The 27,487-nt window shown below is 35.0% G+C and overlaps 1 protein-coding gene across 11 annotated transcripts in view; it reads right to left on the reverse strand.

Moving 5' to 3' along the window:
- Positions 1–102: 102 nt before the first annotated feature.
- fru (fruitless) overlaps positions 103–27,487 on the reverse strand; it is a 50,969-nt gene continuing 23,584 nt past the window's right edge. Inside the window, exons 1-8 of one of the 11 annotated variants that reach the window (XM_053750053.1) lie at positions 18,303–18,473; positions 17,525–17,676; positions 13,178–13,315; positions 12,973–13,074; positions 12,067–12,276; positions 11,421–11,633; positions 8,575–8,680; positions 103–1,544 (exon numbers count right to left, since the gene is read on the reverse strand). In XM_053750053.1, the coding sequence (XP_053606028.1) occupies positions 1,306–1,544; positions 8,575–8,680; positions 11,421–11,633; positions 12,067–12,276; positions 12,973–13,074; positions 13,178–13,315; positions 17,525–17,676; positions 18,303–18,345 (1,203 nt within the window). In that variant the 5' untranslated portion in view covers positions 18,346–18,473 and the 3' untranslated portion in view covers positions 103–1,305. The other 10 variants (XM_053750046.1, XM_053750049.1, XM_053750045.1 and 7 more) reach the window with 10 other exon arrangements.

Consider the following 27,487-nt stretch of genomic DNA (forward strand, 5'->3'; position numbering starts at 1 on the left):
GTTCAAAGAAACACTGACCTGGTGATAATTGATAATGAATTTATTTACATTGCTGTTGAATTTACCAACTATTATTATAGAGAATTTGTAAGCATATTTTGATAGGTATACAAATTCGAACAGTTATAATGACCATAGAGAGCTAGAACCAGAAATAATAGAGAATGGGAAATTATAATCTTTGAAACCATAAAAATGAAGCTGAACTAAATAGAAGTAATTTAATAAGGCTTTGCAATACCTTTTTATATATTTCAATTATCAATATAGGTACATTCTTAGATTGGGACTCGTAACATCAAATGGTACTAATTATTAACCATATATTTGCTTAGATAGAATGATAAAAGCTGTTGATGAGATTATATTTATTAATTACGCAGAATAATGATGAATATGATGGTCTAAACACAGACTACTGAGACACTAAAATGATTTGTTAATTTACTAGAACGACATTTGGACCATTAAAAGCTAAGGTACCTAAACAATTGGTACATGCAGTTATCGCACATAATACGTTTACAAAAATATGATTTTGGGATGAAATAATTCTTAAACGTAGATAAGACGACCTTACACATACAAACGTGTCTTCTTTATAAGTATAATTTTGAACACGTTCTTTAAGTCCCAGGAATATTCCTATCTAAAATTTTAAATAGTTATTTACATCAATAAGTATTTACATTAAGATCACGTCTCTTCTGTTAACTTCAATCACAAGTTGTTGCCATTTCAGTCTTTTCTTAGCATTCCCATAATTAAGTATAGTAAAGTAGTAAATTAGTTCTGCTAAGCAACTCTTTAAAATACCAGTCAATACCTACGTAGACAACACTCATAGATATATCTACTACGCAAATAAAAATTACATCATTGCTGCGGATCATCATACTTACTTACTATCATTATATATTAGGAGAATTAAGTTTTTATATTGTAAATGCATTTTATACACATCAGTTTCTGAACATGCATAATAAGCTACATATATTATGGCAAATCAAGTAAATAACGTATTATTCACCTACAAGTTAAGTTTTGCTGAGAAGCCTTTCATTAAAATTTACCCTGTTAGTCGAAACATAGTCAAATTATGTTAACTACAGTACTTACCATAAAGAACAATAAATAATGCACGAAAACGTGCGTAAAATATTAACTATTTATCGAAATTTAAAATGCAAATCGTACGTCGATATACCGACAAAACAAGGTATACGTAACAATAGAACGTTTTAACGTCGTTTCGAGTGCAAGTCCCGGTCGTCATCGAGTAGGGGTCGAGTGGCGTTTGTTCGTCTAGTGTTTGAGCAGCATGGCGGAGTGCTTGAGGCGCAGGTGCGCGCGCAACGTGTCGATGCGGCTGTAGGTGGCGGGGCAGTAGGGGCAGGGCGAGCGCTGCGGCGTGTGCGAGTGGTAGTGGTGCCAGCGGTTGGACACCTCCTTGCCGCACGACTTGCAGCGCCAGAGCGTGAGGCTCTCCGCCGCCGCCACGAACATGCTGTGGTACGAGAACGCGGGCGCAGGCGCCGCGCGCTCTGCAACAGACCGCCGCCGTCACTAAGTGCGGGAATCGAACCCGAACTCGCGCTACACTGACATACGATCGCTAACTCGCTAAATTCAAGTGGGTGCGGGGCGTGTGAAACGCACAACTGAAACTACACGGATTGTAACATACCACAATTTAATGTAAAAATTAGTAATAAATACAACAGATAAATGCAGGAGTTTGCAACATGTTAAAATTGCATTACATAACATCAAACAAACAATGTGAAAAAAAAATTGCATTAACTGCTTGCATAAAACAAAATTATTTAAATTAAACTTTAACGGAGGCATCAAACCAAGACATCAAACAAAATATTCATAAACAACATATTGTTCATAAAATTTTATGTAATAATATAACAAGACTGACAGTCAGCAGATAGGTTCGCGATTTGACACCCCCTCCCTATTAGAATTACACTATTGTGATATACGACACTATAACAAATTTGCTAATTGTATAAAGACGAACAAAATAAAACTAGACCATTGCTATCCTGAAATAACCATAGAGCTTATCCTGCACTCCATTGATTCGAACTGATAAAATCACATCCCTTGCGATACAATTGTAAAATTTAAATATACAATAAATTGGAATATTCAATAGATTGGCCAAACAAGTGACTAGGTCCACAAGACCTCCATTTTCATAAGACTAAATTTAGTAATTCGTTAACCTTATGTATAAATTCCATATGGCATAAAGTTAGCTTTCATTAAGTCCAATTACGTGGTCACCATACAATAATTAAGTTGCATACTTTCTGAAAGCCGAAAAGAGATCAAAGATAGATATTTTCTGAGCCAAACGATGTGATACTCCAAAATATTCTGGCCAGACACTATCAAGTATCCTAAGCTAAAATATCTAAAATAATATTCTATGTTACTAATCAACCAATTTGCTATAGAGCAAATTCAATATTTAAAATTGGTCTCGAGTGATAGTAATATAAAATGCATTGATGATTAGATGAAGCGTTTGACGTGTACTAGCGACGGTGTGTGCAGCCCTCCCCCCGCTTACCCCTCGTCTCCCCCGGGCTACCGCGCCGCCACGAAACCCGATACGGATAGCTATGATCTATTTCAACAAGACTCCCACTTGCGCGATAATAAATTATTAAATAGTACATAACTATTACGATTGGCAGAGGTAAACAAGCTAATTATTATTAATATTACCAGCTATAAAACCTGTACATCGCCGTAACCCAAACTGTTCACTAGACTGTGATAGAAATTAGGAATAGTTCACTTATGTAAATACAATTAGGTAGTTCTCTTCGAAGACATTAATTATATACTTTTAAAATATCCTTTAGTTTGGTTACGTAATTAAATAACTAGTAATATTGCACTGAGTATGAAATGCTATCAAATAATAAGCGCCCACGATATATTATTGAACAGTAGGTATAAAAATCTTTGATATCCTTAAAGTAAATATAAAAATCTTTGTGGAAGTACATTACATGTTTGGTGATTTTAGTTACAATAAAATTACAGAGCGGGAGCTTAGTGCCTATTTCGGGTGGGCCCGTATATTCAATAGACAATTGTAAAATCTATCTATGAGTTATGACTATTTTCAAAAATTGCACATGTGAAATTGTTCACAGCTTCTAAATAGCACTAACACCACAACTTAGCTCTCGGAAATGATCAAGGGTCCTATGAGGATGCCGTTATATTTAAAATCCGAACTTTCTTATATTTGGTAGACATTAATCAGATTCAAACGTGGTCTTATTATTATTTAATATTTATTTATTAGTAAAATTGAAGATCTCTGAAAAAATTAAGGTAAAATCTCGAGTGATACTGTAATCTCTAGGAGCGAACGATCCGTGGTGTACCCGTTGACCAGACATGCGACCTCAACTGGATGCTAGATGCCTTACATTATAATGCAAAATAACTAATCATTAAAACATTAATAATATTATAATAGGAGTCGAATCGTAGCGTGTTAACACTCTTGGTTCTAGCACCATTCCATTTTATCACATTTCAGTTACCGTACCACTCTAAGTGTTTAGCTAAAAATGTAACAATCTTAAATCTTAATTGAAAAATACATACATAAACGCTAGGTTAGTCCCAATCGCAGAATGCCAATATTAGTTACTAAATGCGCAACCTCGAACGATCCATCCTATCTTATAGTAATTGAAAGAGGTCTGAGACCCCAGCACCGATCTCACGGCGGCGACGGTTATTCCCGTCGCCGCCGATCTGATCTCACGATGGCAGTGGGTTATTCCCGTCGTCACCGATGTGATATCACGATGGCGATGGTTATTCCCGTCGCCACCGATCAGATATCACGATGGCGATGGTTATTCCCGTCGCCACCGATCTGATATCACGATGGCTATGGTTATTCCCGTTGCCACCGATCTCACGACGGCTTCGGGCATTCCCGTCGCCGCAAACTAAACACCTACCAACGAAAATAATAAACTTGTTAACATTTTATGTCCATACGTCTAACGTCAACTGAATATAAACGAAATCAATGTTACTATGCTGAATAAAAACAAACAACACTAATAAATCATATTATATAGTTATATAAAAGTATATTAAATCAGACATAGAATATATCTAAGTATAAAAAAAACAATCTCCGTAAATAGATCAACTAGTCTAGTATAAAAATCTTTTCGTATGTTTCCTTAGGCGCTATCCTTTAATACATCACAAACCTTAAATTTATCCATCTTGCAAAGGCCTCATGGAGTTACAAATGCATCTACACTGAGATTCAGTCAATATTTATATGTCGTTGACCAACGACAGATCACAATCTCTTGACAGTCCTCGGTATCCTCCCTAGATGTCGTTCGCGCACCACCCGTACGATGTACATAAATAACATAAATACAATTGGCTACAGGAAACTCATAATTTCCTATCTAATGAATAAATATAACAAGAAAGTCGGAGACACGTCGTGCCGCCCAATAGCCAGCATCACTTCGCGGTCGCACCGCTACTCAATATAATGTATATTTCTTAAATAGCTTAAGATTCCTATCGATATAATATAAAAAATAATATGGTAATAAAATTAACATCATATTATTGCTTTTGCCCGTTCCCGTATAGCGATTGGTATAGAAAAATTTGCTTACCTAGTTAAATACGCTTCGAGTCATTTAATTCAGTAACATCGACATAATAGTTAATATTCCCGACTTGGAATCTATACAAGGTCACACTGGGGCAAGTCTAACGCACAACCGAGACAATACTAAACGAGTCGCCCGAGACGAGCGGCTTAAGAAGGCCCGTTTAAGTAATAGCACTTCAGCTTAATCCTAATTAGGAAGCAGTTTCGACGCGAGACGGTCTGTTAAAATTTTGACACATCAACAAGGAGTCTCTGACACCGGTGCGCTCACAGAGCGTCCATGCCGTGCCAGTACATGGACAATCAGTCGAAGCCCGCGTCCAGGTGGTTGGCGAAGAGAGGCGCGGGCGGCGGCGCGGACTGCGGCGCGGGCGGCGGCTCGAACTTGCGCGTGTCGGGGTTGTAGGCGGGGTGCTTGAACTTGCAGTGCGTGCGCAGGTTGTCGGAGCGCGTGTACGTGGCGCGGCACAGCGGGCACTCGAAGCGGCCCGGGAAGTGCACGTGGTAGTGGTTGCGGATGTGCGTCACCACCTTGCCGCACAGCTTGCAGCGGTGCAGGTTCAGCCCGCCCGCCACGCGCTCGAACGTCAGCCGCATGTGCCAGCCCTTCGAGCCTGCAACCAGCCACCCGTCACACCACCCATCGTACGCACCGCTGCGACGCGACCTCGCTTACCAAACAAACTGCATCGCCTACATACTTCGTAATATAATTCCAGAGTATATTGCAGAATGATGCAGTTTATTTCCTAAGACTGGTCTGCATAGTTGACAAGTTTATATTTTTTTTACAATATTAAAAAAACACAGTGCGCGCGGCTGATCTTAGTAGTCTTGATCTTAGGAATATTTCTATACGCGTTCAAGAGCTGAAGATGACAGTTTTCACATTATTTTACAAATAGCATTGTAGTAAAAATCTATTCATATATATTGTATCGTGTTCGGCTAATATGTTCTTGATTTGTTTTATATTTTTTTCAGTTTTCAATAGACAGAGGAAAAAGATGAAGTTTTGCATACTTTGTACATACACAGGATTGTGAAGTCATTTTTTTTAAATTGAAAATTTAAATGTACCTTAGTTCTCACATGCAGATAAGGACCTAACAGATCGGCCGCGCGTACTATTTTATAAGGTTCATTTGGCAAATAAATAGTTTTCAGTTAATTTAGCACTATTGAAAGCTTAATATTGGGTGATACCCATAGGCTGTACTAATATTGCTTTTCCTAGCTCTATCTTAGAAGCGTTAAAGTACAAATTTAAAATTGAAGTCTCAAAACCAAAGAGAACTAAATGTATTTAACCAACGAAACAAAAATATTTAAATGGAAGATTCATGCAGAAATGAATCAATGATGCTGAAGAAATGGTGTTTTAGTCTTGTTATTTTCGCATGACGTGTCGTTATAAACTGTCACCAAGATTGTTTACAAAAGGCGTTTGTAGAGTGAGATAGGTCTGCCATTTACATATATAAAGAGAAAGCATGGAAAGAGGATGGAAATGAAAAGAACAGTGGTTTAAATAAAGGAATATATTTGCAACAAACACACAATAACGATAGACTTACAAACAAATTAGTTAGAACTCATTACGAAGTAAAAAAAGAGGAATAAATAAAAATAAATTGTTCCTAAATTACAAGCAAAATCAGTCCTTGACACAAAATGTGTCGATATTATATCTACAAGGAACAGTAAGAGATCATAAGTCAGCTATTGATATCGATCTTCCAAGATTTCAACAAGATAAATTAATTAGAAAGCTGTGCAGTTTTATATACAAACAAGCTTGATTTATCTCATATCATGAATCGAATTAACGTGATGTACTGATATCAATTAATTTTTTACTAGATTTCTAAATAGATTAATTAAAAACGAGAAAATGATGTATTTTGCATATTTAAAGATTCGTTATTGGAATGGACATTTTAATAAAATAATTCAGTATGGAATGTTATAGATGTTGTTATCGCTGGGATATATCGTAATGTATTATGTTATGTAAAGGATATATCGTAATGTAACTCTGGAATACCTCTATATTTTTTTACTTCAATGTAAATGAAGTCCAAAATTAAAATCGCGACCTGTAATTCTATAAGTCAGACTCACTACGAGAATACATAACGATTTACATTGGTAACAATGTCAACACTGTATACAAATATCAATACGTACAAAATTGTCAATTTTTATAGCTATTATGTAAAAGCGAAAATCTAGATCATTCATATCAAACATCTTTGGACATTTAAAGGTATCACTGTGTATAAACTTAGCGTGGGTTAAAAGATTTTCGCTTTTCCATACTTTATACTTAACGAGTATTTTATAGAATTAAAAGGTAAATAAGAAATGAAACACACCACACCTTAAAATCTAAGTACAAGTTGGTAATTGTTAATAACAGATAAGCGCACTTTATGTTAGGTATTATTTATAATGAAGAAGTTGGTTATTTTATGTACGAAGAAGCGTATTTCTAGTGCATCCTTACCTATATTGTACAATTTGAGTATCTAACAATAAAAAATCCTGTAACGATTCTACAAATCCAATTAACATTTGGTTTGAATATTAGATAAACTACTAGACCTCAGAACGGAGCAATGTTTCATGCGCAAATGCCTTTTGAGATTATCTGCGCGCGTCAAAATAATCGGGCACAGAGGGCATTTGTGTTGCTCTGGATTGTGAGATTTCATATGTTTCTTTAGGTTGTTGACAAGTTTACCACAAATATTACACGACTCTGGCGCACTGTATGGTTTTTGACTCAGAGCTACTTTAAAAGATTTCACTATATTATCTATATTACCGAATTTGGGCATGAAAGATTCCTGTGGTTTTATATTTTCGTCATCGCCGTAATATTCACCTGTAAGATACGTAATTATTCATTTCGGAATTACTTTTGGCATGCCGAGTCCTCAATTATAAAAATAGCAAGGGATGCGCGCATCCACCGAATTCCCAAAACTGTAACGTCCGCACCTCATGCTACCTAAGTATATTAATATAAAATGCATATATATTTATTTTACTCTTATCGTTTATAAAACTATATACGTCTTAATAAATCGAATATATCACATAACGGACGACCTATGTCCCTCAGGGGCGCCAAATCATTGTCGAAGTGAAACCGTCACACCGATTTCTTCAAGTTAATAAAATAAACATACTACAAAAGCATACCAAGAAAAGCATTGGCGAATAACACAGTGGAAATAAGCGAATGGTGTCATGCTTTATTTGAATGTCTATACATGCTACAAGGAAATTATCTACCAATTTAATACACTTCATCCCATTCCGTATGATAGTTAGATTTTTTAAAATAATAAACAATACTTAATTAAGATAAATGCAATCCAAAATATGTTTCATGAAGAAATAAGATATTTTTAATCAGTTAATTGACATACAAACAACAAAATATATTCAATACCTAATATTTCAAAGAAAAATATCTTTCTTCTGGTAAAAATTCAAGCCAACCTAATGCTAAACCAACTTAAATAGGAACTTGAAGAATTTGCCATTGGATTTGCACCATGTAGATTATCAATTAAAATACAGGACTTGAATAAAGTATATTAAAAAAATGGCTAAAACTCCATCACTAAAAAGGCGATTGTAAAAATCTAATGAAATAATCGAAAGCTAGACTTTGACATTGACGTTCCGAAAAAAAACATTTACAATCGTCTGATAGTAGGTGAACACCGAGCCAATGAACAGTGTTCATAGCATTTATATTTGTCTCGTCCTATTCTAGAATTTCACAGTATGCTAAAAAGAGATAGAAATACATTCCTCGGCTCGGTGCGGCATGAAAAAGGAGCAGATTGACTCACCATCTATGGTGTCGTTGGGGTCGGGGGGCGGCTGCAGCATGGGCTCGTTCTCGTTGCATTCGTTCCCAATAGAGTGCTGTGTTAGCATTGTTGCCATCTCCATACTCTGGAAGATATAATGTAACAAATTTAAAATTAAATAACTACTTATATCATGACATACCAAACTTTAAGTAGATATAAATTTTGAAATACATATGTTGAAATTCGGTGGCTAGTATTACACTACGACTCCTGGCCCTGGTTCCCAGAAGCAGTGACGCTACTGCTGGCTATACACTAGCAGCAAATAGTTCGGTTTTTTTCAATACTTTGTTGGTTGCAAAAGAAGATCAACAACTATAATTAATATACATAAAGAGCCGTTATCGAGGTGAAATTGAAATATACGAAAGCTTTAATCAAAATAGTATTTATTATATCACGTCAACATACTGCACTGAAGTTTACACTATGGCACCGATTCGGTTTCATTTAAGTTATACATGCTATTTATTATAGCATATCATTATCACAGTTTAAATGTTTACTCTAGCAAAAAAATAAAATTAATAACAGAATTAAATTAGAAATGACGATTATAGATAGGAAATAAGCGCCGGATTTCTATTTCAATTCTCCTAAATCGGATTCAGAATGCTTCAAAATGATGATATCGGTAGTATATCGGTTAACATTGCGACTTCACCATATTTACATAATAAGGACTGACATTGTTTAAAAAGCCTTCTTGGAATTCCTAAACAAGATTCTTAGTTATCACACATTGTTCAGTGAAAAATATATTTAAATGCTACAAAGATAGCGCCATCACAACACTCATAAGATTAACCAATCGAGTGATAAAATCATAAATTAGCATAAAATATACAAATGCAAAAAGTCAACAGTAACATAATTTTCTCGTCGAAAGTACAAATCATAATAAATGTATCACTACAAATACAAGCTCGTGTCTTGGATATCACTTCCATGAGTGCAAAAGCTAGTTGTCTTTCTATTCACAAAGATTTGCAGATCAACAGGAAAAATATCTGATTTTGGTGGAACATTTTAAAAATTCTAATTGAACTGAGCCTACACCAGTTAGCAAGTTATTGTTGTAGCTAGATTTGCTTTACACAATCTTCAAAATGTTCATTGTAGATGATTCTCCTGTGTTATTATTATATAAAATATCAAATAAATAAAACAAATAGGCAATCAGTCAACTTAAAATCTTAGTCTTAAATGCCAGTTTTACTAGGAAATGGTTTTGTTCATATTACATACCATTTTTACAGACTTCATTGTATTTTGTAATACACTAGAATTCTTTGTCATATTTTTATTATTTAATAATAGTCAAATGCACCATTTCAAAAAATAAATCAACTGTGTTCTAAATACTAGTTTTGAATTAGGTAGGGTTTGTCATATTGTCTGTGTCACTAGGAGTGTCTTTAGCTGATTCTATTTCAGTATTTTGCGATTGTTCACGTTCGTGGCAAAACTTATGGGCTTTGCACTTATCATGATGATTTACTATTTCGAGTCTAAAGTTGGCATTTCCCTCTATGAAGGACGTCCTATTCGCGGTCAATTCGTGGGACCACTTCCTACAATAGGTGCAGTACATGATGTTGTGATGTTTATCATACTGCAGCCAAGGGTATAGACTAAGCCAGCTGGGTCGGAAGCGGCCAGACTTTTTGACAGTTGTATTTCTCGCGGACGGAGACTGGTTTGAGCAGTGTTGTGAAGGACCGGCGAGGATTGAAGCCAGAATGGTGTTGTTCGCTCGCTCGTGCCTCAGGTCCAATGGAGGCGACCCCAACCTCACAACGGCTACATTCGTCTCCATAACGGGGTGATCCAAGGTCTGCCAACAGATAAGGAAAGGATCTGCTTTACTTTCCAATTTTGATATTAATCCCAATTAATGATCGTAATTTACGAGGCAGATCCATTCCTTCCTGTTTTTAGACCGTCCGTTGATTAACGGCATATATTAACATTTATTAATTTACAGTTTAAAAAAAAAAGCAAAAGCGAGTACAATGAAGTAACAGAAGAAAAAGATCGTCCTTAAAACTAGGAAAAGAGGATAAGTATTAACTGCAAAATGTTAACATTACTAAAGTTGTAAAAATGAAAAGACACCCATTTAATGGGAAAACATACATTGATTAATAGAAACATACTTTACTATTCGAAGTAGAAAGTAATAAAGTTAGAAGGAACCTATCATAACTACAACTACTATCGTTAAACAATATATGACATAACAAGACTGTTACGAACGAATACTACATATATTCCTAATGCAATCAACATAAATAGCAAAGGAAGCATAAAAAATAAATATTGAATTCAATTCAAGAAAAATATTTGAATGTTATTTACACAATATGCTTTGACATATTTTTTGTTTGAAATTATTTTTTTACATAAAAAATAACTTTTAACACGAGTCCTAGTCGTTAAGGTCAGTTTGGCGTCGAGAAAGAAAATATACAACAAATTGGTTATTGAATGCGTAAAAAATAAAATGCATAAAAGCGTCACTTTGATAGATCAAATTTTTGCATTCATTAAATATAGGTATTAGGATTGTTTTTTATTAATCCGAAACGTAGATCATAGGATATCACTGTTATACACCTTCCATATAAATTATGTTTGATATTATGAACAAAGTATTTGCAGTACAGAAAATTAATATAGAATGGAAGATGGGCATGGAAGAATGACCCAGCGATCAAACTTTTAAACTTGTAAATAAATTCGACAGTGATAGCGACTCGGTCACCAAACCATATAATATGCTTGTTTATTACTTTTCCAATGAGAAATAAATGACTGACCGTGAGATGCGGCGCCTGGTCGAAGTGCGGCGGTGGGTGGAGCGGCGGCATGGGCGCGGGCGGGGGATAGGGCGTGTCGGGCTCCTGCTTGACGTGCGGCGTCTGCGGCGCCAGCGGCGAGCGCGCGGGCGCGCGGGGCACGTGCGCCGGCGGCGGCGTCGACGGCTCCGACCCCGACCCGCAAGACCCGCTCTTTACTGACTTTAGGTGGCCCTGGAAATATGACGTGCTTAGTCGGGATTTCTTATGATGATATGCACTTTTCAAGTTCAATTTGTAGAGAACCTGTGTTGATTTGTGTGAAAGGAAAAACTTAAATGGTCGTTAGTTTCGTCCATGATATATTTCCTGTCATCAACCTTGCTATAGTTGCCTATGAGCTACCAAGGTTATGTGTCCCTTAGTGGCCAAAATCAAAGACATGTTTTATGGATACAACTATTACGTACAAATCTACTTTGTAATAGATATTGTAGATTAGCAATAACCTTATAAATAAAATATTGTCGCTAATTCACACGAAATTGCTCGACTAACCGCGATTCGAGACTACACTGAATTTGGCATTCCACATTTTGCATTGTGTCATTATACGTGTTTTCTCGCAATCCACACCACAAACTGGGATAATTCAGTTTCCCGGTACCTCATAATGTCTGTAGGAGAGGTCGACGTCCTCCCTGGGCGCGGCGGAGTTCTTTCGGCGGCGTTTCTCAAGCGGCGCGTGCGGGTGCGCGGGCGCCGGCGCCGGCAGCGGCGTCGGCGCCGGCGCGCAGTGCGCCGCGGGCGGCGTAGCGAACTCACCGCGCGACGATAGGTTCTCCGCGCTCACCGATGGCGTTGACCGGTCTTCTGTCTAAAATTGAATACGCAAAATCTATTACACTACGGCATTGAAGTAAAGAATCGAAATTCAAACTCAACTTGGTGCAATTTACTAAATTTCTTAAAAAAAAAATAAAGATTTTTTCAGTCAGAATTATTTATATATACTTCATCATTGATGATTCTAAGGTGAAGATTACAAAAAATAAACTGTAAAATTAGTAATAAGTATTAATTGTATAATATAAACGTCAAACATAATTAAACAATTCTATTACAAAGAAACAAATTATTCTTTATTCACATTTGAATACTCGATCCCCCTGGGAGTCGACCACAAATTACGCCTGCAATACAGTGGGTCTAAAAACCAGAGTTTAGTCTGTGCAGTCTAAAAACAATTAATGCAAATGTAAGGGTCACTGCGCCTCAGTTGCCAAACTTCAAGGCCAACTGCTAAACCTAGGCACAGACTAGAATTTTAATTCATCTAGGTACAAAATAAGAAGCTGATCGGGCTACAACATTTATGTTATTTAAAAATAAATTAACAGTAAATTTATTATTAGGTTTCGGGCCTCATATCTAATCTTTATTTAAGACATATAGAGATAACACAGTTGGTACATTTATGCAATACGGTCCCATTTATTGTAAATTAGGATTGGGAGAAAATAATCACATCTCCCATCCTTAATAATAAACATATAAATTATTTTAAACTTACCTTAGGATTCAATGTATTATTTTCTGTCAAACCTCTAACTTGTAGACTTTCGGCTGTTTTTAGGAACATAGGTAGCATATTTTGGCCAACATTTACTTCACCCTGTAAAAAAGTTAAATAAAATATTTAATATGTAATGTGTAAATGTAATGTGTAAATAAAAAATAAAATTGTTAAAAGTTTAAGTATTATGTAGTATATTTACCTTATACATGAAATCCAATAATGACTTCATCTCTGAAAACCGGACATCTTTCAGGAATATTATCGGGTGTGGATGAGAGTTTTGCAGGAATATACTTTCAAAATATGGAGAGCAGGCTGACAATATGGTCTGGTGTGCCTAAAATTAAGAGCAAATATGTATGTTAGTAAACATTAAATAAAACAAAAAACAAAATTTATATGCATTGATTTCTTGGATTGGTATTTTATTGGTAAGAATGAGCTCAGAACTATTATATTAATATATAAATATAATATATATTATATCAAGCTATATAACGCGACTAGTACATATAATTATTTTTAGTTGTTTATCTCATTTTAAGTGAAATGTTTCTTATGAGAATAAAGATCTTTAAACCTAGCCTAAGAAAGACCAAAAGCAACTGGCATGATGGACTTATAATTAAGTTTGAAATGTTAACCTAACTAACCTATATAGGTTATGCATATGCATGCACTGAGTAAAAAATTAAAATATCTTTTATCTATTCTATTAATACTTCTTCCCTGTCAAATATGCAAGCAATATTCGTGAAGGTCTTTTCAATGTTGTTAGTATTCTATATGAAATAGTGCGTAACTGCCATTTAGGCAGAAGTATTGTTATTATAATTATGCTATAGGTAGTGCTTACTTGTAAAGGAGAATTACTAATTTTGCATTCATAATTCTGAGGACTACTAATATTTTGAAAACACGACTTAAAACCTTATTTGAACTTCAGCTGTTAATTTCTATTGCTACAACGCAAACAACCTGCATAGATATATTTTATTGGTTAAAATGTAAATGGCTAAAATCATGATTGCCGATGTTTGGGTGTAAGATCATGTTCACTCCCTTTTTAAAAATATTAGTTTCTATTCACCAAAAAGCAAACTGCTTTCACGACGAGTTTTTATGTTTCAAATAAATTAAAGTTGATGAATAACATTATAGGGAAGATGTAGACTACAGCGGCGCCGGCGCAAGATATAAAATATATGAATGTCTGCGCTGCTCCGAAGCACTTGTACCGGCCACTAAGGATTCCCGTTACCGAGCTGGCCAGGCTAAATGACGGTACTATAATGCAATTGCCGTGCACAACCAGATCCGAAAGATCGAACATTTGAAGCAAAACATCAAACATTGTAATCATTACGATATTTTCAAAACCTGTTTGATTATATATTTCATTGACTTTCTGAACTTTTTAAAGGATGCCCAAATTGGAAGTATATAAAACATAAGAGGTTTACATTACAAACGCTATTTAATCGAACCATAATACTTCTAAATTAGTACTCGTTAATAAAATACTTATTAGTTTGGACGAAATGGCTCGGCAGACAAGATGTTTGTTTTATTTATAGACATGTATGCTGCCTAAGCCACTTCTAGCCGAGCGGAACTAGTCCCTAAAACCTGCCAAACAACTGGCATTCAAAATTAGAAAGTACTAAAATATGCAACTCTTTTGAAGACTCCTTTCAACCTACATACAAAAAAAAAATGCATTTTATTTGCATAAAACTTTTAACTTTCATAATTGTTGAATATAAACGGCTTAAAGGAAGTGGCTAGCGGACAGTGTTATTGACCTTATTAAAACTGTATTTTTGCGCGTCACAAAAGAAAAGGGCGAGGTATGTTAGGATTTGAGCTGGATTTGGTTACTAAATACATTAATTAAAATTTTATAGGTACTTGTTTACATTCATTAAATATCATGGAACTCTAAAATACATAATTATAATGAGGGTTTGTGATTTCTTTTTTATAGAACAAACAGTCTTCAATCGGGACGAAAAAATTGGAAAGCGGTCCCTGAGCTCTGACGCTCAACGGCTGAGGAATAAAACGTGAATACGCTCTTTCTAATCTGAGCGTATAAACGTAACTTCTATGTACATTGCTGGCTTATCCCTGCGGTAAAAAGGACATATACAAAATACGTAACGTACGTTCATTCGCGTCGGCATCTGTTTGAGTTTGCCGATGGTGTGGAGAAGCCATTAGAAACTGCTTATTCAAGATGGTACCCATATGGTGTTATATTTATCATTTAAACGCACAGACTGACATTGACATTGTGGTTAGTGCTAAACATTTGGTGAGATAAACCTGTACGCATTAACTTTGGCTCCTGAATTCAAATTATATAATTTAAAATATATGTACAAGTGAGGTAAAGACTAACCTTCTGACATTAACAAATATTTAAATATCCAGACTACCTTGACTAAATGAATAGAGATAGTCAAAGTAACGTCCGAATAATACCTAGGTAGGTACTTCACATAAGGTGCAAGTTGGAACATTTTTCTGGTAGGTGTATGTTGTAACATACATACATCCAGGATATGGATAAGATAGATATGGATATTTACTATCTATCTACAATCCACACTAATATTATAAATCAAAAACCGCTCGGCAGATTTTAATACAATTGGAATAGATTGTAGTTAATAATGAATTGTCATGCCTCCGGTAGCATGGACAGTTGATAAACTCAATACTTTATTTGCATCTTTAATATAAGGGACAGGTCTTTCATAAAAGCTACATACATACTAATAATTATAAAGAGTTTGCATTTGTGAGTTTGTATGTTGAGGGCGGGTAATCTCCGAAACTACCGATACCGATACGAACCAATTTCAAAGTCTTTCACCATTGGATAGGTAGGTACATTATCCAATTTTTTTAAATCTCAAAATTCCCAGAGGAGTGAAGCCCCGGGCAACATTTGATATAATATTAATGGGAATTATCACACATCGTAGAAACAATTAAGGAATGTAAGAACAATTAATGAGAAACTAATACATAATAACTTTAATAGAAGTGGTCTGCCAACATGATATGATAGAAGGCCAACAAACTGTTTAATGAAGATTTTTTTAAATGTGTTTTAAATTGTTGGTCCAGGAGCAAAGAAGGAACATAGAATATGTCAGTTGCATTTCTTCATATGCAGAATAGTTAAAAGTAAACTATCATAAGTGATGTACTAACACTAATAAAAGTTCAATGCTAACCACATAAATACATTTCTTCAAGTGTGTTTGAAGTCTTTTGGCTCTATTTACCAAGTTAGGGATAAAGATATCACACCTATTAAGATGTTGATAGGAATTACTACTATATTTAAATTTTATGATTAACTAGTGGCCCGTCCAGGCTTTGCTCGGGTAAAAATACAATAAATTATACACCAAAGCCTTCCTTAGGAATCATACTATCTATTGGTAAAAACCACATAAAAAATCCGTACACTAGTTTTTGAGTTTATCACAAACAGACAGACACGGCAGAGGACTTTGTTTTATAATATGTTAGGTGTCAGTCTTCAATATTTGCAGTTTCCTGTCTCGACAGAAAAATTTAATAAATACAGCAAACAAAAAATATTTATTAATAATCTAGCAATACCTTGGTGCCAACTTACTAATCAAGTGATAGACATTGCTTTTAATTAAATAAATTTTGCTTCTGGTAAAGTCATAGCTAAAAATCTAAATTATTATTGATTACAATTGATATATTTGATTAGAATATCATTGCATACAATGCTAAATGATTTGATATAAACTATTAAACCCTTTTAATTATTTATTGTAATAAAGTTTGATTTATTCTACTTTCAAATAAAATTCAATTTCTGAAAAATCATACCTATAATTCTCACAAAATCAAAGAATAATGAATGGATCTTTCAATGACATAATCTATTATTGCATTTCATTACAATGACTCAAGTTTGTTTACTATTAATGCACTTTGTAATATAATAACAATCAGTTGCAGATGATGCACTATGATGCAGTAGGCAAATATTTATATGCATCCTAAACAAATACAACCAAAACAGTAATCATACTTTCTTTGATTTTAGATTCAGTTTTGCAATATGTAGCGATGTTCCATAGACTTTTGAATATAAATAGAAATAATTTTGTAGGTAGGTTATTCACTTTATATTGAATATTGTTATTTAATTATAGCTTCTGCAATTGAGTAGGTTTAGGTAGCTATACATTACACCTCAGATGCATATTGTAATCTCTATAGTTGATATAATCAAATCTTAAATTTATTATCTATATATGTATATGTTATAGAATATAGTATCGTTGAGTTAGTATCCCATAACACAAGTTTCGAACTTACTTTGGGGCTAACTCAATCTGTGTCATTTGTCCCTATTTATTTATTTATTTTATTATTTATTATTATTAAATGTAAATTAATTTTACGAATTTCCACTAAACACAGATGAACTTGAATTACACTTAAATAAAGATGTTTGATTGTTAAATATAAGAATGATACATACCTTGACAGTCTCCCCATCACAGGCCAATGTGACATCGCACAGCGCCTCTCTCTGTAGTAGACTTGCAAGTACATCAGTCAGGTTGTTCGGGTGGTTGTTCCAGCGCAAACAGAATTGCTGGTCCATTGTAGGTGCTAATGTCAGTGACCGTGCTGCAAACAGTATCACTGAATAATAGGCAATATAATAATAATACACATAACCTATGAAATATTATTTCGAATAATATATCCAAGTATGAGCTCTGAAAACAAACCTAGAGTTGCATCACTAAAGTATTTTAATAGCCGGTAATTAGAGCTGAGCGCCGGTTATCAAATTTACATTAAGATATCGAGTGCAAAAAATTGGCGGCCATAGGGCCTAGATAGGAGAACGCAGAGTTAAGTGACATCAGCGGCTCGAATTAATGGGGGCCGCGGGCATCGAGCTTACTGTACTCCACATTGACAGTTAGCCCGCCGACACATATCTACTTGTTGCATGCTCCAAACAAGACCCATACATTATGTAATTTAAGTCCAGAAGACGGACCGCGGGGCCACCGACCCTACGGGACGCGGAAACCTCTAGCCGCCTCTATAAACGAGTTTAAAAAAGTAGTACCGCTCGCCAAAAAAATCGCAACATGCTGACACCGTTATAATCGCCAAGCTGGATGTCCCAGTTGCTGCGTCCACAAGCTTAACACCAGGAATTTGAGGATGCACCACTATTTGTTGTTATCACAGATCGTGCCGCGTGCTTATAAATTTACGACCGAAGATGAACGGGGTACCTAAACGCGTAGTTGTGTCAACTTTAGCTATTCGTAGCGCCATTTGCCGATCCCATATCACAGAATCCGAGAATTTTATTAACAATCAACACTAATATTTTCTCCAAACACACGATTATCTCACTAACACAAATTAAAATTGACTCCGTGACACACAACAACTCAATATTTCCTAACTCACCATTTGCAAAATTTTTGCCATCACAAACGCCACCCGACCCCTACCTTGCACTGTCTTTTTGACCACACACACATCTCGATTTCCGTGTTCACTCACGGCCTTCGGAATATCTTTCACATCATTTCGGGCAGTATTCGCAACGCGAACTTCACACGTTTCTCAATTGCGAGCGGCAAATTTAAATTTTGCAGTATTATGATTAATTTCTCTGTAACTACGTTGGAAATTGATTATTAAAAATAAGTGCTTAATTGACCTAAAGTGAACAAAAGACAATTTAAATTAAACTTTATAATTTTCAGTAAAAAAAAAAACAAAAAAATATAGTCTGTAGCATAGATAACAAATTCGAGGTTATAATGCGGATTTCTGCGGAAATGTTTACTTTGCGATTTTATTGACATAAATGAAGGCAATATCTATTATATTTACTATTGTATAATAATTGATTTATTTATTTTTAAAATAAATATTTATTTTCAAAAGATTGGCCTTGAAATGAACTGTTATCATTTTTTGCATTAATATTGCAATACACACACACATTCATACCTGACATGCAGCGCCATCTAAAATCATTTCTCTGAGTCACAGAAGGCGGTTGGTTTGTTGCGCCGAGATTTTGTAGATGGCGCTACTAGAAAGAGAAATGTATATAATGGTCAGACAAGTGTGTGTGCATACACATGATGCTATGCTATGATCTTGATCTAGTATTAGTCAAAGTACGATGACCCTGGGATGCTGTTATTTTGGTGGGCTTGGCATAGCCACAGACCTCGGATACCGTCATGTTATACTTAGGAGAATGAGTTGTATCTAATTTCTGTAGATTGGGCAGCGAGGTCAATCAACACGTACACCCATTACTGTTGAGCCATCATGATGTATCTAGTCAGGTAATTAATCGAAGATTAATTTATTCAAAATCGTATTTATCGTATAAGTAGATAGGTATACATACATACATATTTAATAGATGGTAAGTGTATGTGTCCCTATATTCCCTAACATACCCGGTTAAGCTAATTAGTAGGTACCTACCTATATCGGTATATCCTAATCTTAGATCCCCGATATAGAATTAACTTCTTATGGAAACTTACCTAATAAGTAGGAAGGTACGCACTTACCTTATTGTTACTTTACCTTTTACGCAATAACTATCAGAAGTGATTTCTGATATTTGGTATAGGTACCTACTTCTAACATATTTAGGAGGTGTAGTTATTAACCTACCTAAAATCCAAGAGAGATATAAATGATGTAAAACTTTTTTATACACATTGAAACATACCTTTTATTTATAACTAGTCTCGTCGTGTAGACAATTGACAATCACAATTTAGTGTTCTGGCCTAAATAATGCCCAAGAGCAGGGCGCTGAACCCGACAATAAATCTAGATTTCGGCCTTGATTCATCATCACAAAATCGTGACTAGTACTTAGATTGTATCCTGAAGTTACTCGTATTATTTCATCTGCTAGAAAAAAGCTGAGGGTCCAAATGGTTGAACATACATTTTCCAAACATATTCAAACATATTCATGATGAAATGGAGAGTGAAGAAAATAACAACTAGACCAAAATCTGTTTAGCCGATTGGCTGCTCAGACAGTCATTCTCCAACTCCTGCATCTGCACTAATCAAAGTGAAAATATGTAGATCTTAAGAAGGCCCTGTAGGCTGGCCTAGGGCGGCCAGATAAGGGGTGCCCAATCGTGGCAATAAAATACGTCGATGTAAATACGGATGTAATATACCTACTAACCTGTTTGATGCTTACGATGAGAATGGTAGAAAAAGCAATTGTCATATCATATATGTTTTAACGTATTTATAATGTGGAATAACCATGGAATTAGTATTATTAGTATTACCTACTAATGCCATGAGAATAACAGTTAGACCAGACAAGGCAAGGTATAAAGCGATAAGTGTTCGAAATAAATATAGAGATTTATGTTATTTTTTGAATACATTTCGATAAAAGTCGAAAAAAAAATCATACTCGAAAGTAGTGTCTAAGGCCTGAGTAATAGGAGGTGAGAAAGGGAAGGCTGGTACTACATGGGTAGTACTAGCCTAGGGCGACCAAGAATGCAAATCCGCCGTGGAAAAGTTGCACTCAGCACGATATGAGAATGAGATGACTGGTCGAAAATGTCAGCACTATGAAATCTTGAAATGAATATTTACCGATATGACAAATTAATCAAAATCCCTTGTGCAGAGACTCCCAATTATATTATATTATCTAGACATGCTAATAGAACCTTAACCGAGTTAATTCCATGTCGAATGGGATCATATTAAATTACAAACTGGGTGTTTGTAATTTGCACCGACATTCAGGTGACTCTCATCTAAGAACCTAATAGTATGATGTCTTCCATTAAGGGTCTCTTGTCAGTCTTTTCCTAAGTATGCTTGGGTCAGATTTGATTATGTATTTGAAGCTTTGCATACCTCATATTTAGGTTTGTGATATTTGATATGTTAGGTACTAGGTATCTTGGGTGGGTGGAATAAGTTCCTGTGCATAGAGTCATCATGTGCATCCTATGCAATGCATTCGCATACCGAATTATTATTATATATTTTTAAAATCTAAACGCCGAAGCTACCTATTCGAAGTAGCCTATCTATTCTATTATACACGGAGATCCACCTACCATACCAATAATTAGTAACCTTAGCTTAGTAACCGTGGCTTAGTTACTCCACCCTTGTACGTCTGCCTTTACGGACATGATGAGAGTGGGCAGTCGTGTCGCAGTAATGTAATGCAGTGCAAATGAGTCAATCTCCACGGGGCCGCGCCATACAGTGCCATTAGGAAATCGATTTGAACATACTGAACCATCCGCATCTACAAACGATTACGATTGCCAGAGTAATCGATTGTGATAGAATTTCAATCCACAGTTTCCCAAGATTGCGATAGTATAACTTCAAATATTGACATAATAACTACGTACCTATTTAGTCCTGCGTATAATTTTATTACGTATAATTTTAGGCGTATGTGTCTGAAAATTACTAATGATAGAATGGTAGCATGACATTTGGGAAGTACAGAATTAGATTGACTATTTGTAGGTACTTAAGTCAAGATCAGTTTATAAAGCCAGAACTTGACCAGAATTCATAACGAATGACAACAGCGCCGGAATAATACAATGAGTGGGTTGATTCAGCAAAAAAGACGCCGGAACAATCTTCTGACAGAATAAGAAAGATATTATGATATTATCTTCCTTATCCTTGTTCCTTATTCCGGGAGCTATTAAATATTTTTGTGGAAAGCGGATTGTCAGTTCCGCATTCACAATACCTGAAATCTAATAATGACGTGAGAGGAAAGTCGACCACAGCCGCACTTAGTTTTCCAATCTAAACAATAGAAATTCAACGGGTGCACGTTCCGCCGGGACACTGATCTATCTCTATGTAAATTATGCTGCAAATAACCCCGACTTGCGCTCATCAGGTTGGCACGTGGGTAAAATAAGAAGACTACAGATACTGTTGTTTAAAACGTACAGTGCTATTGTTTCTAAGTATATATACCTAATATTTACTAGTTGATACTACTCGTAACTGTCGTAATACTGGATTGAAAAAAATATTTATAAAAGTGTCGCTTTGCAGTCAGACGGTCGGCATTGAATCTGTCATACTGGTCATAATATGTAATAAATCTCATTGTAGGTACCTACTTAGCCATTTTGACTCCGAAAAAGCAGGGTTTGAGCATTTTAGAAGGAGTTCCTACTGACTACTGACATCGGAAGTCTGACCATTATGAGGTTATATTATAAGTTCTATAAATAGCAAAACATATTAGCGATTCAAGGTAACCTTCTGTTCTATTCATAAGTTGTAAGGCACATGACAACGCGGCGCGTCGAGTCGTCGCGACACATTTTTTGTTCTATTGACCAATCAAACGGCTTGATAAAAGTCCTTCGACCTAATCTTGGACTTTGTTACACTAATAATGTAGCTACTTACTTCGTTAATAAGAGCTATTTTTTGGCGAACGGTAAAAGGAGATAGAATTCTTATACAATATAATTAATGATGATTATATTTACGACAATTCCTATCCAGGGTACCTACTTAAGTTTAGTATAGACGTGGCCCGATCGAAGGTCCCGATGTGAAGGTTTCTTGTAATATTTATACGACAGCAGCGACTCGCTCACCCGTCCAGATATCCTTGTCGATCTGCACTGAGATTTTATCTTATTGACGGAGCTCATAATGTAATGAATGTTGGTAAAATACTTACCATCTCGTTGTATTCATAAGGAGGTGACATTCGCAGAAGCAAACAACGCACAGCCAAAGAAGTTTGTTCATGTTGTCCTCACGCTTGACGTCCATTTTCAATAGGTACCTTGTTAATAACGAATGAATAAATGTCGCAAAGCTAGAATCGTTAAGACTTCCTAGAAAGAAGTTGAGACCTATAAATTAAATGAGTTAATTTTAGAGACTTGATCATCAACTTCGTTTGTAGTTCAAACAGGTTCTAATGTAGTTCTTGAACTTGCTTTTGGAAGTGTTAAAATCTGTGAAAAAAGACAATGTTAAGTACAGTTCGCATAGCAAGATCTTCATTGCCTTAAAACTCTGTAAAAATAAAAAATACATTATTTATTATGAATCATGTCAAATTAAAGGTAGAGAGGGAACCCCGCGCCGATTGTTGAATCTGGAGACGATTTGGTTCGCATTTGCAAAATGTAGGTAACGGATAAGTTGTACCGAAACAAAAATTTTCCTCATTTTTAGTGTGTTCTTGGTAATATAAAACTGGTGTAAGATTTTGTTGGCGTCTGATATGACATTTACGAATATCGTCATCTATAATCTATTGTTAAACTTAGGTACTTGTGTGTGATGTGAGGGAAGTATATTATATTTGCTATTTTCTTTTTGGGAACTTAGCTACAAAAACCTTGATTTGATAACAAGGATTTAGGATAATTTTGTGGTTAACAGAAGCATCTTGAGGAATTGAGTATAGTCTCTTCTCTATAGAGTTATTTGGCACAATAAGTACTTATTTAAAGTAGCCGTGTATCGCGTCTTGTTTTGAGCGCATGACCTAATCAGGTTAGTTTGAAGTTCTCAATCGAATCATACATATATACATGTATATACATGTAATTTATTTATATGTATTATATACATAATATAATAATATACGTTGAATATAATAATTTTAATTTCACGTAACAAAATGAAATGTGCTTGGTGTTGTACAAAATAGACAATATAAGGTCCAGTAAAGATCCAGTAGAGAAATCTAAAGCATTATTTTGTTTACTCTAGAAGAGATAGGATCAAATGACTTGGTGTTTTTGAGATTGGCACACCTTCCGTGAAAAACCGTGTCAATATTCGTATTGGTTTATTCATTATGCACATTTAATATTAGTCTGTGTCTCAAGATGGAATTTATAAACCCAATCATAACCTATTTTTATTATTAAATAAAATATACATTTTACGTTCGAGGTTAATAACTTTTTATCCATTCAACTATTGTTTAGATAGATTTAATTAATACCTACTTAGTACCTGTATCATATTTTTATTATGTATTTGTATTACATATAATTTAATTGATTAGTATTGAATATATTTTAGTCTTTCATACTTCATCGTTATAACTTCTACGGTTTAATACTTCAAAAACGGAATCCTCATAGGATCATTATACTACACTTCGTTGTCTGTCTGTCCCGATCCTTTTCTCAGGTACGGTTAGTGTCTCTTGCGTTGAATATCAAATACTCGGGTGTACCATCTTTTTCAGGTTTAATAAATTATATTATGTCATTTCACAGGGGAAACGTTTCACGTTGATAGGCTTATATACATGAAATACAGATAAAGGACCAAATTTTACGATATCCTCTTTACACAAATCCGACTCACACTTGACGGATTTTTGAAATATACTACAAGGGGAGTCGTCATCTGGAAATGAGCCGACCATGTAAAGCGTCACACCTCATTTATCAAGGCAGGCCGATATAAAAAAATACAGGCTTGTGATGCGGGACTTTACACTTAATTTGATGCTTAATGTAACGGTACGAAGTTGCCTTACTAGTTTTTTTGTATATTTGTAGAATAGTAATTTAGTTTTAGTAGTAAGTGGGTTCTTTTATCTATACTACTGGAAATATTGTATTGTATATTAGCTGTGTCTATACTTATATTATAATGGGAAAGATTTGTATGTTCTAAAATATTAGCCATTTATAGTTTTTGAGTGAAATTAAAATATTATTATATATTGTATAATATTTTTTAAGAATCACGCATGTGATTTGTAACACATGCATATGAGTCCAAAAAATGATGTTTGTCCGCCACAGACCATTTGTACGCTATGTAACTCCATCAGTCCATCTGGGAAATAAACATAATATTTTCCTAAGTATAATTTTATTTTAGTCTAATTACTTAGATTTATTTTTCCTGAATGAATAACATTTTTATTTTCATTACATGTAAACAATTATTGTCACGTGTTTACAAAAAAAAATCGTTAAGTAATTATTTTCACCAATCTCCAAAGTATTATTATTTGATTATTTTCAATTTAAAATGATAGATATAGTATTTTAGAAATAGATTTGCTTCTATTTTTTAGAGTCGTGTATCCAGATTTTATATTTCCTGAAACATATTCAAAACGAAAATTTACATTCAAATGATTAGAAATGTTAGAAAGCCCATTCGCCTAGTAGCTGAGATGATCATCATCATCAGGAAACCAAGCTCACCTCTGGTAGTTAAATTCATTCCTCCCTCTTCAGCGTTGCGCCAATCAGCACCGAATGATGCTGGATACGGGCTTATTAATTTTGGAATGCCGGATAATTACCCTGTGAATTTGCGAAGTACTCTCTCAAGTATCATGAGTTAGGGTGTACATGTGTGTATTGTATGTGTACGTGTATGATTCGTATTTAGGGTAACCGAGACAAGTGTCATTCAGCTCAATTGCGCCACCTCTTCGTTACAACGAATACTAGGCGAGCATACGAATGAAGAGCTCTCATATAACTCACACTTAATTTAACATGTGAATCTATGGGACTCTTTGCAATGTGTGGTTGTTGTATTGTTGTGTAACGCGTCTTGTAGTTTCTATCTCAGCGTTCCTTTCAGTGACGTAACAACAACGGTGCTTAAAGTTGTTGTTGCCATTTGTTTGCTGTGCTACCGAATAGTTTCAATGAAAAGTAAGTTCTGTTTAGCTTTGTATAGTTCTGTAAACCAAATGAAATCTGTGTAGTATAGTGTTTTCAAAAGACTTGTATGTTAGTTGTATGGTCAGTACGTTTTCATGAACGGCGAGATTTGAGATCTGCACTGGTTTATCTGAAACAAAAAGAAGACATATTTTGACTGATATGCAAAAATAGAAATAATTTTATTGACCTCGTCGTATACTAATATTAAATTGACGTCTTTGTAGAAAATGCTGAGGTGAAGGTGCTGCGCCGCTTCTTTCACCTGCGCTTTGGAATTGGGCAGTAGACTTATTTTTAAGTAAATTTTACGCGTCATATGTGACGCATATCATCCAAATTGGATAAATAATTTTGAATTTGATTATTTTGCAATGGGTATATCTAAGCCTCATCATATGTCCGTCTGTTTAAAAACTTCGATGCAATAAATCAATCCCTCCCATTCATTGCACCGTAGGATATTATTACAGAAATTTATTTGTTCACATCGAGCACACACCCTCTGTCCGATTTAACACAATCACCAAGATTTGCATGTCACAGGACACGGGCGGCCCCGGGGCGTTGCGGTTGTATTACGTAAGGCATTGTATCACAACGCAATACCTGGATAAATTAATTTTCATCATATTATCATGCGATTGTCAATTCTACATTGATAACACGTTTATCTGTGTATCTGAGGATTGCTCTATTATACGTGCGAGATTTGACTATAATATACTTACAAGTTGCCTTGACACTGGAGATTATTGATTTAATTTTTTAGGTCCTCTATATATTTTTTGGATATACTATACATATGTAATGTTTATACTTTGGATTGATATAACATTACAATACTATATAATATATAACATTATTATGTTTGTTACAGGTAACTTTCAAAAATATGTTTTAAAGCCTTGTAAAGGCAAACTAACTAATATGCGTTACTTGTTTACTAGTTTCTGTCAAAGATATATACTTTTTGGAGTAGATCCAATCCAAAGATGTGGAAAAATTCGAAGGTTTTATTTTTACAATATTCTGGAAAGTTTCCGAGTTCAACTGAATTTCTTTCAAGAAAATTCCACGACATTGGGAAATAAAGAATTATGTAATGAGCATTAATGTTAATCAATTGGATGGACAGATAGCGGATAGTTTCGGGAATTTATTCAGGCCTTTGTGTGCGAGCGTATGACGAATTGAATACATAATTGACCATTTAGCTCTGGGAGTTACAGGTAACGGAGCCGTAGCCCTCAGCGGTACAACGGCCGGCCGGCGGTAACTGAGGGGATACATCCATGCATTTGCATAACAAAGAAACATCTGTCTGCATTGCCATAGGTCCTGTTTGTGTAGCATCGGATTTGTTTCATGAACAAACAATTACGGACCAATACGAGACAATACGATCTATAGTGTTGTCATTTGTGTCTACTTGTTACGAACGTAGCGTGAATGTTTGATATGCGAATATACAGTATATATAGGATAGTCAATATAACGTGAAATAGTTACCATTCAAATGTTTCATAAAGGGAGGAGGAGGTAGAGAGGATTCGTAAAAATTCAATGGTAAATTGGCAAGATTTTTGTACAGCTATTAAATAGATATATCTACATAATGGAAATCTAATTTATCCTCGATTTTTTTAGCAGCTGTAAGTAAAGCTGAAGGTAATGACTATAATAAAATAATCTATTGTTATGACATTTTATGATGA

This window comes from Plodia interpunctella, chromosome 9, assembly GCF_027563975.2.
Source record: "Plodia interpunctella isolate USDA-ARS_2022_Savannah chromosome 9, ilPloInte3.2, whole genome shotgun sequence".
Taxonomy (NCBI): domain Eukaryota; kingdom Metazoa; phylum Arthropoda; class Insecta; order Lepidoptera; family Pyralidae; genus Plodia; species Plodia interpunctella.